This window comes from Podarcis filfolensis (assembly GCF_964270895.1).
Source record: "Podarcis filfolensis genome assembly, chromosome: 18".
Classification (NCBI taxonomy): Eukaryota; Metazoa; Chordata; class Lepidosauria; order Squamata; family Lacertidae; genus Podarcis; species Podarcis filfolensis.
In genome coordinates this window covers 11691240-11708597 of record NC_139622.1, presented here as the reverse complement: position 1 = coordinate 11708597, position 17358 = coordinate 11691240, and the positions used below count along the sequence as shown (strand labels likewise).

The following is a 17358-nucleotide window of genomic DNA, read 5'->3' as shown; positions in this document are numbered from 1 at the left end:
GACCGTTCCTCATCCGGCTCAGTCTTCCCTCCCATACATCCAGAATTTCCCAGACATCGCCAGTAAGCAGCGTCCGGGCGGGAATCACTGAAATATCCGGGCAAACGTATGGCTGCCCATGTCAGATTTGGGCAACTTTCATTAAAAACAGGCTCAAAAAAAAACACACAACCTCTTTCCCTTTTGTCAAGATTTCGCAAAAACAGCCAGAACTTTGTGTTTCTGATTTTTCCTTTTTTGAAATATGGCAACCCTAGACTATCTGGGCTGCCCTCTAGCCTGGTCCATCAGGCCTCTCTTATGTCAACTCCCGCCATCCCATAATGGCTGCTGGGACTTGGAGTCTCCTGTTTCATGTTTCAAAGGGGCAGGATTTGCACCCAGAGCAACTGGTTAGGGTGTTGTAAATTACAGATGGGAGAAAAGAAGTAGAAGCCTGAGGATTTATTCTTTTCGATTTTGATTTGAGTTCCTACTGGAATGAGGCTGCATTTTAATGTTTTAACGTCGTATTTTAATCTTGCTTTTAAGTTGTATTTCAATCAGTTGTTTTTATACCTGGTGTCAGCCGCCCTGAGCCGAGTCTTGGCTGGGGAGGGCAGGGTATAAATAAAATTTTATTATTATTATTATTATTATTATTATTATTATTATTATTATTATTTTAGGATGGGGGGAGTCTAGAGCTTTTGCTGTGGAGCTAGGCTCCGCCACAACACAGGCTCTTCTGAGCGCGTGCAGAGTGCCTTTCCCACCCCACAAGAAACTGCACACCACACAAAAGTCCTTCTGAAAACCGCAGAGGAAATTCTTCCAGCCTCGACGCAGGAGAAATACTTTCCACTCGGGCGTAGCTTGTTGTCGAGCGCAAGAGTGAATCACTTCGAGAAGGAAGTGGTGAAATATATATATATAAATATATTTAAATCACTGTCTCTTCCTTCTCTTCAAAGAAAGCTTGCTATTACGAGATCCTTCCAAGCCGGCCCTGCTGTTGCCTCGGCCACCGGGGACGTCGTTCTGCAAAACGCACGCGCCCATTTCACAGGTGGCAAAACTGAGGCAGGAACTGAAAGCCCGCTGTATTGTATGTACATTGCTCTGTATAAGTTTTGGTACTGGTATTGCTTGCTTTGCTGTTTTCCATTTTATTTCTTTTTTCTCTGTTCTTTGCTGTTTTTATGTTCCGTTGCACTGATGTGCTACAAAATAAAATAAAAATTTAAGGAAAGAAAAGAAACACACACACACAACCGCTCGGTTTCCCAACACAGCCCCAAAGCCTCTGTTGTTTTTGTTGTTACCAAAGGCCTGAAACTTCCCCAAGGTTATATAACTGCCGTCTGCTAAACATGTCCCAGACATGTGGCCAGGATCCGAGGAGGGAAGGCGGGGCTGCCCAAACCAGGCTCAACCATTGGCTCCTGGCCCCCGGATCGTTGACTCACGGCCCGTGGCCATTGGCCGCCAAACCCATCCGTCAGGCCCGCGTCAAAGCACGCACGAAGTCACCCTGTCCTACTGACATACTTTCCTCTGCAAAAAAATAAAATTGAAGAAAGGAGTTGTGTAACAGGCATGCATCAGTCAGCTCTCTTTATGACTCCTCCCGAAACAGTGGGGAGAGGAGGAGCGGCTTGCAAATCTTCTTTTTTTGATTCAAAATTAAAACAAAACGTATTATCCAGAAACATATCGTCCTTATTCCCCCCCCCCCCATTTTTCCTCCCTCCCCACCCAGTAGTAATGTATGGAAGTGAGAGCTGGACCATCAAGAAGGCTGATCGCCGAAGAATTGATGCTTTTGAATTCTGGTGCTGGAGGAGACTCTTGAGAGTCCCATGGACTGCAAGAAGAACAAACCTCTCCATTCTGAAGGAAATCAGCCCTGAGTGCTCACTGGAAGGACAGATCCTGAAGCTGAGGCTCCAAGACTTTGGCCACTTCATGAGAAGAGAAGACTCCCTGGATAAGACCCTGATGTTGGGAAAGATGGAGGGCACAAGGAGAAGGGGACGACAGAGGACGAGATGGTGGGACAGTGTTCTCGAAGCTACCAGCATGAATTTGAGCAAACTGCAGGAGGCAGTGGAAGACAGGAGGGCCTGATGTGCTCTGGTCCAGGGGGTCACGAAGAGGTGGACACGACTAAACAACTAAACAACAACAACCCCACACATATGTACAATCCCACCACATATGATAAAATGTCCCCGCCTTTTCCTTACACTTCCAACATATATTTGAACTAGTTTTGTACATTTCCCCTAACTGCACTAGTGCACCATCTGTACATCATCTTGCAAATCTTAACATTTCAGCGTGCGGAAAAGCATCCCGGAGAGGTCAAAACGCTGCTCCAAGCTTTGGAAAAATTAAGAATATTATTCTTAAAAAGATGCACGGGAAACGAGGAGGGTTAAGGAAAGGTAAAACGGAGCCTCCTTCTCGATGCGCAGTCTACCTCGGGGAAGAAGGAACAAAAAGGGCAGCACAACGCAGGATGGGATTCTTGCCAAGACGCACAGACGCTGTTGGGGGTGGCACCTAACTGGGTCCTATTACTCGGGAGTAGGCCTGATTTGGCCGTGTCCATTCATTGCAATTTCTGCCCAGAGCGTCCACATCCAGGAACAGTCTACCCCACCAAGAGCAGCTCAATGGTGGGGTGCCAAGGAGAATTCGGAAGCGATTCTCTTCCTAGGTCAGGCATAGGCAAACTTGGCCCTCCAGATGTTTTGGGACTACAACTGCCATCATCGCTAGCTAACAGGACCAGCGGTCAGGGATGATGGGAGTTGTAGTCCCAAAAGAGCTGGAGGGCTGAGTTTGCCTATGCCTGTCCGGGGGCAACAGTGACCGTAAAAAAGCAGTGGATCTTGGAGATACGTGGGTTAATAATCATAATAATAATAATATTAATAATAATGAGAAGGGATGCAGTATTCTGCCTCCATCGGCGCCCATTCATGAGCATGCACACAGAGATACCTGGTTCCCCCCCACTATCCACAAGTTTAAATTTCCAAGAAGGAGGTGGAGGACGAATCATAAAATGGGATAGTCGGAAGGGACCCTGGCGGTCATCTAGTCCAACCCGCTGAAATGCAGGAAACTCAACTAAAGCACCCACTCCTTCAACCCTGGCGAGCTGCGGTTCATCCCTTGAAGGACACATTCATGTAAAAACACGCTGATTCCCGGACCGTCCGCTGGCCGGATTGAGACTGGGCCGGATCCGGCCCCCGGGCCTTAGTTTCCCTACCCATGCTATAAGCCAAGTCCTGTGTTCGAATTATGCCTACTCATGGCCAAGAGGCTGGCGTCTCATAATATCTACACCCTCTTTTGTTTACAGCCGTGGCTAAGGATTGGGGCAGATTTTGTTCTCTGCTGGCGGGTGGGGAGGAGAGAGGAGGATGAGGCAAAGTGAGAGCTGGGAGGATGAGTCGGCGGGTGAGTTGCCTGGCACGCCCTTGACTGCGTGTGCCAACTCCGGAGGAATGCGGTTCGTCTGCCGCAGCCGGCTGAGGGCACTGCCTGCTGCCAACAAACCTTTTTGGGCGTGCCGGATTTACGTATAAGCTAAACAAGCCATAGCTTAGCTCCTCACTCTCTTGCCCCCCCCCAATTCACTATTAATATAGGTAAAGGGACCCCTGACCGTTAGGTCCAGTCGTGGCCGACTCTGGGGTTGCGACGCTCATCTCGCTTTACTGGCCGAGGGAGCTGGCGTACAGCTTCTGGGTCATGTGGCCAGCAGGACTAAGCCGCTTCTGGCGAACCAGAGCAGCGCACGGAAACACCGTTTACCTTACCGCCAGAGTGGTACCTATTTATCTACTTGCACTTTGATGTGCTTTCGAACCGCTAGGTTGGCAGGAGCAGGGACCGAGCAATGGGAGCTCACCCCATCACGGGGATTCGAACCACCGACCTTCTGATCAGCAAGCCCTAGGCTCTGTGGGTCAAATGTAAAGGTAAAGGGACCCCTGACTATTAGGTCCAGTCGTGGCCGACTCTGGGGTTGCGGCGCTCATCTTGCTTTACTGGCCGAGGGAGCCGGCGTACAGCTTCCGGGTCATGTGGCCAGCAGGACTAAGCCGCTTCTGGCGGACTAGAGCAGTGCACGGAAACACCTTTGATTGAGGTTCGGTTGGCACCAACATTGCTAAGTTTTCAGTTTCCGTTGAGAACACAACCTCCTTTTCCCCTGAGACTCTGACACATAACCCCCAGAATGCAGTTTATTGGGTTTAAAACTGATTTTTAATATCTGGCAGCTTGCATCGCTGCAACGCCCCCTCCGATCTACGGGCACAGCGAGGTTCCCATACCGGGGAAAAAATCAAATCAAATCAAATGCACACAGTGTTCTGTAGGCAACACTTTCAAAACTTAGGAAATTTATTTAAAAAAACACTCATTCCTGTGCGCAGGGGTCCTTTTGCGCCCCGTAAAGAGTGGAAGCACGCGACCGATTTTAACGCGCGATCGAAATAACGATACAAGTTTGAAAGGGGATAAAGGAACACTGAGTTCACCCCTCCCCTTTTTGCATAAAATAAATGATATTTAGCGGAATACACAAGGAAGGTTTCGAAAGGGAAAAAGTTACCTTAGCTAAGTAAAACATGTCCCCAAACATTATCTGTATTTCAGTTGTATAAATAGCATGCAACATAATTCATTGTTGTTGCTGCTTTGTTTTTTATTTTGACAAAGTAATAATAATAAATAAGATAAAAATAAAGATAACGTTGGCTTTTGCCACACCGCCCAGGCACCCAAACAACCGGAAGCTGATTGCAAGTTGGAGAGGAAGAGAGAGAGAGAGAGATGTGCAGAACAGCAACTCATGCAGAGACACAGCAGAGGAAACTCCTCTGGAGGTTTCAGCGCAGATCTCGGTGCCGGGCTCAACGGGACCCATTGATTGGTCCAGATGTGGGGCAGGGGGAGAGACACAGCAGAAGGGGAATGAGGACACGAAGATCTCCTGTGACCGGCCCCCCCAGGAGTTACCCCCCTCTCGACTTCATTAAACTTCGGGAAGCGCCGGGAACCCAGGGGAGAGACACAACGTCCTTTCCGTTTCCGCACGGGGCGCCGTGGTTAATTAACCGGCTGAAATATCGGGGGCAAATGAGGTCGCCGGCCCACAATGCTTTGCAGAGGATGCGGTCGATGCTGCGGAATGAGGGCAACACCGGGGAGCTCCAATTAGGATCTGGACCCCTGCTTACTCCCCCGAAGGGGGAAACCGGCGGGGATCCGGGAAGGCGAGAGTCAAGGGGCGGGCCGAAGAAGAGGGAGATGGAGCGGCGTCCCAGCTGGGGCGGAAGAACGACTCGGAGCCCTGTTGGTTCCTGAGGATGACGGCGCTTCTCTGTAGCCACGCCCATGCTGTGCCGAAACCCTGCCCATAAGGGGCTGCGCTCCCTTCCGGCGGGTACCCCCAAAGCGGTGCTTGCGTAATATAGGAAAATGCCGCTTGTGGACCCAAGGTGAGCTAGATCAGGCAAAACAGATTCCTCCAAAGGAATCGCAGAATCGTAGGGTTGGCTGGGGTTAGGGGCGGAGAAGCAAGACGCACAGGCTGAGGTTCGAGATGAACTGGGGTTAGGAGAGAGATGAACTGGGGTTAGGAGAGAGACGAACCGGGGTTAGGGGAGAGAGATGAACCAGGGTTAGGAGAGAGACGAATTGGGGTTGAGAGAGAGACAAACCGGGGTTAGGGGAGAGACAAACCAGGGTTAGGAGAGAGACAAGCTGGGGTTAAGAGAGAGATGAACTGGGGTTAGGGGGGAGACGAACCGGGGTTAGGGGGGAGACGAACCGGGGTTAGGAGAGAGACAAACCAGGGTTAGGAGAGAGAAGAACTGGCGTAAAGAGACAGACGAACCAGGGTTAGGAGAGAGACAAGCTGGGGTTAAGAGAAAGATGAACCGGGGTTAGGAGAGAGATGAACTGGGGTTAGGGGGGAGACAAACCGGGGTTAGGAGAGAGACAAACCAGGGTTAGGAGAGAGACGAACCGGGGTTAGGAGAGAGACAAGCTGGGGTTAAGAGAAAGATGAACCGGGGTTAGGAGAGAGATGAACTGGGGTTAGGGGGGAGACAAACCTGGGTTAGGAGAGAGACAAACCAGGGTTAGGAGAGAGACAAACCGGGGTTAGGGGAGAGACAAACTGGGGTTACGGGAGAGACGAACTGGGGTTAGGAGAAGCGAACCGGGGTTAGGAGTTTCAGCAGAAGGAGGATGGTGACGAAGACATGGAAGGGAGGAGAAGACAGAACTCTCTGAACCTGCACACAAAGGCTTGGACTCAAAATTTGTTAAATAAGGAGAAGCGGGGGAAAGCGGGTAGAGGCAGAGAAGGGCCGCTTTGAGAGATGGGAGGGACGTTGGGGGCCGTAATCCCACAGGATCACACCTGTGCCTGCTGCAGGAATAAACCGAATTACTGCACCTAGGAAATCCCACCCGCGTACAGAAATCCCGAAAGCCTCATTGCTTCTCTCGCCCCTTTTCTCTTCCTGAAAAGTGTGCCCAGTTCAGACTGGGAATGACACGATTTAACTTTCCTTTTGAACCATGTTTCTAGCCCTCAAGCGTCGCAAATGTCCCGTTTCTGCCAAACGCGAAGGCTGCAGAGTCGGACTGCCTGAGAGCCTCCTTCTCTTCCCTACCTCCTCTTCTGGGACGCGATGCGGCGCAACCCCATAGGGACTAGAAACTTGGTTTTGAAGCGGAGATTCCCAAATCCGCGATGTCTAAGTTTCGGGTGGCAAAGCATCGAGTGACCCCAACATATTGACATCGTATAATGGAATAAGATAAGAGCCTCGTGGATCAGGCCACAGTCTCCTCCTCCACAGACCTTGGAGATAGCTCAGTCAGTAGAAAAATGAGATTCTCCACCTCAAGGTCGTGGGTTCGAGCCCCACCTTGGGCAAAAGATTCCTCCACTGCAGTGGGGTTGGACTAGATGACCCCTGGGTCCCTTCCCTTCGCCCAGTTCTCTGCGAAAGCCGTCTAGTTTGGTGGCCTCAAGTAGCAGGGAGTTCCACAGCTCAAGGATGGACGAGTCCTTTCTTTTATCCGCCCCGAATTTTCCAGCACGGACGTCCAAGATTTCTTGGGGTTATGAGACGAGGAGAAAAACCTTTCTCCGTGCCAGGCCTCATTTAATAAACTTCCCAATGGTGCAAGCTTTCCTCGTATCGCAGTTGCCCCATTCCCAGAGACTGTTTCGGCTGCCCTTGCGTAAGAATTTGCATGATTTGTGCAAGTTGCAGAATTCCCGGCTCCTGCGCAGGATCTGCAGAAAGCCTCGCCTGTTAAGATTTCCTTGCAAATCGTTTCTCTTGCTCTTCTTCCTACGCTGTTCTCTGACGTTTTCACAACAACCTTATCAGGTAGGCTGGGCCAAGAGAAAGAAGCGTCGTCGAGCGCTCTAGCCACTACGCCACGCAGCCTTGGAAAAACCCTCCCCAAACTCAAACCTCCATCAGCTATTGATGACCGTGAGCGAAATATTACATTACAGTGGCACCTTGGTTCTCAAACGCCTTGGTACTCAAACAACTTGGAACCCAAACGCTGCAAACCTGGAAGTAAGCGTTCTGGTTTGCAAACTTTTTTCAGAATCCAAATGTGCTCCCGTTTTGAGTGTCACACTGAGGTCTGCCTGTTTTTGCTATTTATTTTGCATTTTTGTGGCTCTTTTTGTTTGTTTTCGTGACTGCGTAGAACCCAGTCCAGCTACTGATGGATCGATTGTGTGACTGCAGTACATTGTTTATTGCTATCGTTTTATGGATCAATGGTCTCGTTAGATAGTAAAATTCATGTTCAATTGCTGTTTTAGGGGTTGTTTTTAAAAGCCTGGAACGGATTAATCCATTTTGCATTGCTTTCCATGGGAAAGAGCGCCTTGGTTTTGGAATGCTTTGGTTTTGGAACGGACTTCCGGAATGGATTAAGTTTGAGAACCAAGGGACCACTATACTGACTTTTCAAAACAATTACCAGCATGCTTAGGGAGAAGGCAGGGGGCTAAATCTGGTCACTGCCCCACGGCTGTGTCCTGCTGCCTTCTACTCAGCCAAGTTAGGGGCAGGGCCGGATTTAGGTTTGATGCGGCCCTCAGCTCCTGAAAGTAATGGGGCCCTTTCTATGTCCAGCTGTCCTTTGTCCACAACCGACTGTCACTGTTTTTTGTGTTGAATACATGCTATATGGTCATTGATGGACCTAAAAGGTATCTCAAGCCATTTGCACATAACAGAATATGTATTTTATCAAGGTAATTGTGGAAGTGAAATACAATTAAGAAGAAGTGTATTAATAGTGAAATACAATTAAGACGAAGTATATTCATAGTCAAATAATTCTTAAGCACCAACTTAAAATGATTTTTTATTCATAAACTGAATAATGCAAACACATTGGCATTTGGCGATAGCAAAAGGTCCTTTAGAAACACAGTTTACAAAGACTCATCATCCAGTCTCCAGAAACTTGCTATAACATGAAGTAATAATAGGTGTAAATATATGAAGCTACTAATAATTATAAATAGCAGAATGTAGGCACCCTATATATAGAAAGGAGCAAACCAGTGATGTTTTAGGGAGTGGGGCCCTAAACTATAGCTTTGTTGCTGTTGTTGTTGTTGTTGTTTAGTCGTTTAGTGGTGTCCGCCTCTTCGTGACCCCCTGGACCAGAGCACGCCAGGCCCTCCTGTCTTCCACTGCCTCCCGCAGTTTGGTCAAACTCATGCTGGTAGCTTCCAGAACACTGTCCCACCATCTCGTCCTCCGTCGTCCCCTTCTCCTTGTGCCCTCCATCTTTCCCAGCATCAGGGTCTTTTCCAGGGAGTCTTCTCTTCTGCTGAGGTGGCCAAAGTCTTGGAGCCTCAGCTTCAGGATCTGTCCTTCCAGTGAGCACTCAGGGGTGATTTCCTTCCGAATGGAGAGGTTTGATCTCCTTGCAGTCCATGGGACTCTCAAGAGTCTCCTCCAGCACCAGAATTCAAAAGCATCCATTCTTCGGCGATCAGCCTTCTTGATGGTCCAGCTCTCACTTCCATACATCACTACTGGGAAAACCAGAGCTTGAACTATACGGACCTTTGTTGGCAAGGTGATGTCTCTGCTTTTTAAGATGCTGTCTAGGTTTGTCATGGCTTTTCTCCCAAGAAGCAGGCGTCTTTTAATTTCGTGACTGCTGTCACCATCTGCAGTGATCATGGAGCCCAAGGAGGTAAAATCTCTCACTTCCTCCATTTCTTCCCCTTCTGGGCCCTAAACTATAGCTTGTTTAGCTTCTATGTCAATCTGGCAGTGGTTTGGGGCGACGAGAGATGATGCATATCACAGGGAGGAAACTTTATTTTTTGGAAAAACTCTGCTGTTTAAGAGACTTGCAAGCTCTGCCTTTCCTGACTCTCACTCTCTCCAGATTTTCTTTTTCCGGGTTTCCGATTCCCCCTCTGCCCCCCTCGCCGCTACACACACACACACCCCTCGTGCGTAAACACGCATGCCCCGCCGCAATGACAGATCTAGGTCACTGGAGCAGCTCTTAATAAGAATACTTCTGCCACGCTTGCCTCTGCAGAGAACCGAGGCCTCGAGCGAAGCCGATTTAGAGCAGCATCGCAGGTGCTTGCAAAAGCAAGGAAGGAACGGAAGCAGATGGTTTCTGGTGTTCAGGGCGAGAGAGGCGGCGAAGACGTTTGCACCAGAAGTTTGGGTTTCCGACTGGAATTTTTCTTGCACCGCAAAACCGGAGACGGCGGGCAAAAACAGAAACCCGGCACTTTTTCCAGAGGAGGAACAGACCAGACCAGTCTCCATCGTATTCCTGGAGGCCCACTTTATAATCCCAGGGCAGAAAAATAAAAGATTAGACCAGGACTGAGGCTCTCGGCCCGGTGTTGTCTCCTTGGGGCCCGGTGTGCCAGAGCCATAGCTGTCAACTTTCCCCTTTTCTTGCAAGGAATCCTATTCGGAATAAGGGAATTTCCCTTAAAGAAAAGGGAAACGTTGACAGCTATAACCCGAGCACCCACAAAATTCCCCACGGTGGGGCTGGGCGCCCACAAAATTGGGTGCCAGGGCAATACAGCCACGGTCTCAGGGCCAAGTTGGCACTCCTGATTGTCAACACTGGCAGGCAGCATCCCTTAGGAGTTTCAGGCAGGGTTTTTTCCCCAGGTCTACGTGGAGATGCAGTAATAATAATAATGATGATGAGGAGGAGGAGGATGTAATTACTTATATGTCAAAGGCTGATCGCCGAAGAATGGATGCTTTTGAATTCTGGTGCTGGAGGAGACTCTTGAGAGTCCCATGGACTGCAAGAAGATCAAGCCTCTCCATTCGGAAGGAAATCACCCCTGCGTGCTCACTGGAAGGACAGATCCTGAAGCTGAGGCTCCAAGACTTTGGCCACCTCATGAGAAGAGAAGACTCCCTGGAAAAGACCCTGATGTTGGGAAAGATGGAGGGCACAAGGAGAAGGGGACGACATAGGACGAGATGGTGGGACAGTGTTCTCTAAGCTACCAGCATGAGTTTGACCAAACTGTGGGAGGCAGTGGAAGACAGGAGGGCCTGGCGTGCTCTGGTCCAGGGGGTCACGAAGAGGCGGACACAACTAAACGACAAAACAACAACAACAACATCGGGCCACTCTAGGCAGCTTCCAACAAAAGTATTAAAACAATTGACGCAGAATAGCTAGTACAGTGGAGCCTTGCTTCTCGAACTTAATCCGTTCCAGGAGTCCGTTCGACTTGCGGAACCAGGCATAGGCAAACTCTGCCCTCCAGCTGTTTTGGGACTACAACTCCCATCATCCCTGACTGCTGGTCCTGTTAGCTAGGGATGATGGGAGTTATAGTCCCAAAACATCTGGAGGGCCAAGTTTGCCTATGCATGCCTGAAACCGTTAGGAAACCAAGGCGCAGCTTCCGATTGGCTGCAGGAGCTTCCTGCAGCCAATCGGAAGCCGCGCCGGACGTTCAGCTTCCAAAAAACGTTCTCAAACCGGAGCACTCACTTCCAGGTTTGCGGCGTTGAGGGAGCCGAACCGTTCGGGTACCAAGGTACCCCTGTAATCAATGGCGACTTGCAAAAAACGAGGACAGAGGACGAGATGGTGGGACAGTGTTCTCGAAGCTACCAGCATGAGTTTGACCAAACTGCGGGAGGCAGTGGAAGACAGGAGTGCCTGGCGTGCTCTGGTCCAGGGGGTCACGAAGAGTTGGACACGACTAAACGACTAAACAACAACAACAACAAATGACTTCCCTTGATCTGGACACTAGACTTCTGCAAAAGCAATCTGCTTGCATCTTTTGGCCTTGAGGTCTTTGCTCCCATGCTCAACAGAAACCAAATGCAAAAAATTTAATATATTTGCAGAAATAAAGGGGGCATTTTGAAAAACGGACGGCGAGAAAAGCCGAGGCTTGCGCATGAGAGCATGGATGCTGCAAAGAAGCGCATTGTCTTTTCCCCGTCGACAGAAAGGGCTCAGCTATCATGGCGCCGGGAAAAAGGAGAGGCGCATAGTGGTTCTGGCCAACGTGGTGAGTGGCGCATGGAACCAAAATGGCGCCGGGGACCTAGTGGCAGTGCGCGAACGGAGACCAGGCAGAAACTGGATGCTCGGATCCAGGCATATGAGACAGGGATGAGCATGTTTCCCCTCTCTGCCACAGCTAATCCTCTCTGCAAATCCCAGTGCGGGGAATTTCATGCGTTATCCGCGCACCGGCAAGCCCTAAGCTGGACGACGAACGGAAGCGAGGGAAGATGTTTTCCCAGAACGCAAAGGGGCTTCTTCTTCCCATCTTTATGCTCCAGTTGCCATTCTCTCTTCCTACCCCCTCCAACCGCCTGTTAGCGTTGCTGCGGCCATCTTTGGAAGGGCTGGGAAGAGAGGCGGCGGAGGCCGCTGCAAAATGGCCGACATGACACGTGGCAGAGTCCGTGCGGTCGAAGGAAACCACAGCAGGACAGAAAACATAATTTCTTTGTTTTTTTCCTTTGAGAAGGCCAAGGTGAATCTCCCCACGCCTGCTCCGAAAGTGCGCCGTGCCCTCCGACATTTCTCCGATGAAACTAGGGACATCCCATTCCATAATGATATTTTTGCTATATATATGCCTCTCTGGGTGGCTTCCAACATATATAAAAACATAATATAGCATGGAAAAAAACTTCCCTATACAGGATTGCCTGCAGACAGCTCATGGGTGAGATAATTCCATACCTTCCGACATTTCTCCGGTGAAAATAGAGATATTCTAGTGAACCGCACCAATTCTGCATATTCTACCCACCCAAAAAGGCTACAGACATGGCTTCCTAGTCCATGACAGAGTGTTCCTTAATAATAATGTGTTATGCCTTTAAGGGGGTCGCAGAAACCTTGTTCCATCCCACTGTAAAACCCACATTGTCCCCCGGTCGATGGAGGGAAGGAGAAAGATGAACAGGAAAGAGAGAGAGAGAGAGAGAAAGAGAGAGACCTTTTTTTTTTTTTTTGGCCACACAAGCCTGCAAGCCTCCAGGTCTCACAAGTCTCTTGCTCAGCGGACTGCCCACACTGCCAATTTAAAACCCGGGCAGGGAAGGCTGACCCAAATAACTGCTCCTCTTTATTTTTTCCAAGACTGTTAAGACAACAACAGCGGTCGGTAGCAAATTACACCGAAGCACATGACCGGGCAGGTGTGGCAATGCACAAGCCTTGCAGGTCACACAGGAACATTCTTCTGGGTAACTTGAAAGATGGCACAGACCCCGGGTTGTCTGAGCACCTATTAGCAAAATCCGGGCCTCTCTTTTCCCCAGAAAATAATACAGACAGAAACTCACGTCTTCTGGAAGAGACGGAATCAGCAAGATACCCATAACATCCTTAATATGTTTTGTTTTTTCTCCTGAATCCTGTAAATCAGGTTTCGGAGAGATATATATATGCTATATATTGGGCAATCTGTGGGTCATGACTCTGTAAAAAATTGGGTCAACAGATGGCAGGGGCTGGATCTGGAGAGGGAATATGAATGTGTGGCATCAAATATGGAGAGAGCTGTCCAAACTCAGCAGTGCCAGGGTCCGACTGTGGGGCACAGAAGCCCAGTCCGTCCCAAAGGGCTTCGGCGTAGGGTCTAGGCTGCCCCATTTTTTCTAGGACCCTATATCATAGCCCTGGCTACCAATTTTCCCCCTCGGTCTACCGGGAAGCTCACCAGACACGATTCATCGGCCAGCGCTGGGTATTTTGCTAGGTTATCCTAGAACAGGATGGTGGAATCGTAGGGACCCCGGTGGTCATCCAGCCCAACCCGCTGCAATGCATGAATCTTTCGGCCCAGCGTGGATCTCGAACCCGCAACCAAGAGATTTAAGAGTCCGCAGACTGAGGCAAAAGTGGGAAGGGAGGGCTTAATGACACACACCACTTAATTCCTTAATTCCTCACCGAGACCCTCCCTATAAAACGTTGTAGGACAGTCCTACAAGGCAATAAATTCTCCTAACAAACAAACCTTCTACAGCTACCCAAACTGAATGCCCAGCCTTAGCTGAAGGCCTGGTATTAACGTTATGGAAAAATAACGATTAATTGAACTTTTAGCTTAGTGGTGGGCCAGTTCTCAAATGGAACGGGAACGGTCTACTGGGTGATTATTATTATTTTTTAATCCTATTTTCTTTTGGCCCACCTATTTCCCCCCTCTGGAATCTCTTCCTCATGGCTGTTACTCCTCCCTTTTTTAAAAGGACAAAATATATATTTCCTTCCATGTTAAGCCTGGAAACACTTTTTTTAAAAAAAAAATGGCACCAACCCACCTAACAGAAATAAAACATTAAGACCAATCTCTTTCAGTGGGAAGCAAATTGCAGCAGATATTGCGCTGAGGGAATCCGGAAATTTTTAAAAAAGGGAAAAAAACTGTGTCTTTTCGTCAAGGCCGGATTTCTGGCAGGGTAAGAGTGCCCCTGAGAATGTGCAGAGTGCATTCTCGCCACAGAGCAAGGGGGGCCACACCTAATCTAGCTCTCCAACTAAAACCTTCCTAGCGAGGGGGGAAAGCCATCAAATTATACAAGGGAATAGAGAGGCAAAGAGATTTGCAGGGACGTCTCAAAGATGTTTTACTCAGAAGTAAGCCACGCTGGCTCCTGGGGAGTTGAGGACATGATCCATAGCAAACATAATTCGGAATTGCAGCCTGAGAGATTTGCAGTCCGCAAAACACGACAAAACCTTACCGCAAAAAACAAAAACAAATCTTGATAACAAAATAAAACATTTTTTTTTAATTAACTTTTTTTCTCTTTTAAAGGAAGCGGCAGGAATCAAATCGGTAAAGTTCAAAATGAGATTTTTTTTTGCACTTTTTGTGGGTGGAACAACTCAGTTTCTGAATTTCTCTGTCTGGTCAATTTTTAAAAAAAGGAAAAACCTGGGAACGCTACATAGTGTATACAAATTTTAGATCATGTTTGTCATCTTGTATGGCTCACCAACGTAATTAATTATATATCTCCCGGTGTCCATTGCTTAAGTAACAGTTGCTCAGGATTTAGTAATAATAATTGCAGGTCCTGAATCTTCAACGCAAGATTCTTTGCCACCAAGACAGGGGATAAATCAAGGTGGGTAATGGAAATAATATCAGACTGTCTCTGACCCAACCCTACTCAGAAAAGACCCATTGTAATGAATGGATGCAACTTTACTTGGCTGAAAATTCATTTTAAAGGGTGGATTCTGAGTCAGATGCAACTCTAGTGTCTCCTGCAACTGACAGTTTATTTTGCCCTGATGGCCCTAATAATAAATAAATAATATTATATAATAAATATTATTATTTGCTGGGTTTTTACGCCATATACTGTAAAGTTGCTCAGCTGCAAAGTGAACCAGTGTTTGCTTGCTGTTGGGAGAAAATATCATTTTCTAAGAGGCAAGGAACACAATCCGGACCTCCCCCCCAAAACTAAGGCTGCGATCCTACACGCGTTCATTTCCCTGCGCACAGAAGGATTTGCTTCCGAGTAAACCCCACCGCACCATCATTCAGACTGCAAAAGCCTAAGCACGTTCACGAGCGAGTAAAGCTTCTCTAAACACACTTACTCCCAAGTAAACAGTGCCATCCCTCTGCAGGTCTACTCGGAAGCAAAGAAGCACGGGGCTTACTCCCAGGTTAAAGGTGCGCATGCATAAGGTCGCAGTTTTGGGGTTGCAATAAGCCTTCCCGCTGCCCCATTTATTCCAACAGGTCTACTCTCGAGTAAAACTCAGGTGGCTCCAATAACCCATTTCTGATTCCAACGGGGGTGGGTTTGGGGAAGGAGATTTACTTCGGAGTAGGCGCGGCTCTCAGGAGCGCAGCTTCTTCTCCCCTCTCTGGACCCAAACGCAACCAAGTCCTACTCAAGAGTTGACCCATTGAAATCAGATCCTCCTCCCCCCGATTTCAATAGGTTTACTCCGAGTAGGCTGCAGTTGTTCAGCGTCCGCGCGCGGGGAGATTTACGCACGCTTCCAACCTTGCGTAAAAGCAGAGTTTGGGGTTGCTGTTGTTGTTTTTCGGTTGTTTAAAAGCGCTCGGATCGGGGCCAGCGGTGATTTAGACTCTCTCCACCCCCCCTTTAAAAAAAAAACACGAAATATAACCCTTACCTCGCATGTTGGCCGATATCCCTTTATGTGCGCACTTCTGGAAATCGCATGTATGAGATTGGATGCAGAAGCGAAACTCTTTGCGGGAGGATGGATGGAGCAGAAAAGAGAAATAAATAATGGAGAGATGGAGAGCCGAATCTCCTTCTTCCTCCCTCCCTCCTGCTTTCTGTTTCTGCTATACCGTAATGATTAGGAATAAATAATAATAATAATAATAATAATAATAATAATATGCGTTGGACGGGAGCTCTCCCTCGCGCGCCTCCGCTCTCCCTCGCCTTTGCCAAGCGCGCTCGGAGAGATCTGCTAACCTACTTTCCTTGCAAAGCGTGGAAGAAAAAAATCGCAGGCGAGAATCCCCGGGCTCGGGGCCCCGCCCACCTCCTGTCAATCACACGCCTCCCCAGGCCACGCCCACCCCTGTTATTATGTCATGCTGCTCGCAACTTCCTCTTGTGATATAATGCAAAACATCACCTCTCTCCCCTCCTCCTCTTCCCTCCCTATTTTAATTTTTTTTTGGTAACAAAATTGCATGCTTTTGCAGATACTCCTGCCTTGCAGAGGGTCGGTCTAGATGTCCCTTGGGGTCCCTCCCGACTCTGCCATTCTGTGATTCCACAATTCTAGGAATATTTCCCCTGCTCTGTCCACCCCTGGCAAAAGGATATTCAACATTGTTGTTGTTTAGTCGTTTAGTCGTGTCCGCCTCTTGGTGACCCCCTGGACCAGAGCATGCCAGGCCCTCCTGTCTTCCACTGCCTCCCCCAGTTTGGTCAAACTCATGCTGGTAGCTTCGAGAACACTGTCCAACCATCTCGTTCTCCGTCGTCCCCTTCTCCTTGTGCCCTCCATCTTTCCCAACATCAGGGTCTTCTCCTGAGGTGGCCAAAGTCTTGGAGCCTCAGCTTCAGGATCTGTCCTTCCAGTGAGCACTCAGGGCTGATTTCCTTCAGAAAGGAGAGGTTTGATCTTCTTGCAGTCCATGGGACTCTCAAGAGTCTCCTCCAGCACCAGAATTCAAAAGCATCCATTCTTCGGCGATCAGCCTTCTTGATGGTCCAGCTCTCACTTCCATACATCACGGCTGGGAAAACCAGAGCTTGAACTATACGGACCTTTGTTGGCAAGGTGATGTCTCTGCTTTTTAAGATGCTGTCTAGGTTTGTCATGGCTTTTCTCCCAAGAAGCAGGCGTCTTTTAATTTTGTGACTGCTGTCACCATCTGCAGTGATCATGGAGCCCAAGAAAGTGAAATCTCTCACTGCCTCCATTTCTTCCCCTTCATTTACAGTGGTCCCTTGGTTCTCAAACTTAATTCCATTCCTAAACCAAAGAGTTCCAAAACCAAGGCGCGCTTTGCCATAGAAAGCAATGCAAAACGTTCTGGACTTTTAAAAACAACCCCTAAAACAGCAATCTAACATGAATTTTACTATCTAACGAGACCACTGATCCATAAAATCAAAGCAATAAACAATGTACTGCAGTCACACAAGGTTCTAGTCTTCATGAACCGATTTAAAGGGGAACAAGGAGCTGTCTGCCTGGCCTGGAGACATTTAAGGGGCGGAAAAACAACTGGATGTACTTTTCCAAAATATAAGATAAAAGACAAATAAAATAAAA

General features: G+C 48.5%; 1 protein-coding gene across 2 annotated transcripts in view; it reads right to left on the bottom strand.

Moving 5' to 3' along the window:
* Window positions 1–16044, bottom strand: part of LOC310753413 (nuclear receptor ROR-beta-like) — a 29953-nt gene extending 13909 nt beyond the window's left edge. For both annotated transcript variants that reach the window (XM_083594704.1, XM_083594705.1), the window contains exon 1: window positions 15727–16044. In XM_083594704.1, coding sequence (XP_083450830.1) covers window positions 15727–15733 — 7 coding nt within the window. In that variant the 5' untranslated portion in view covers window positions 15734–16044. The remainder of the gene's footprint in view (window positions 1–15726) is intronic.
* Window positions 16045–17358: the final 1314 nt, after the last annotated feature.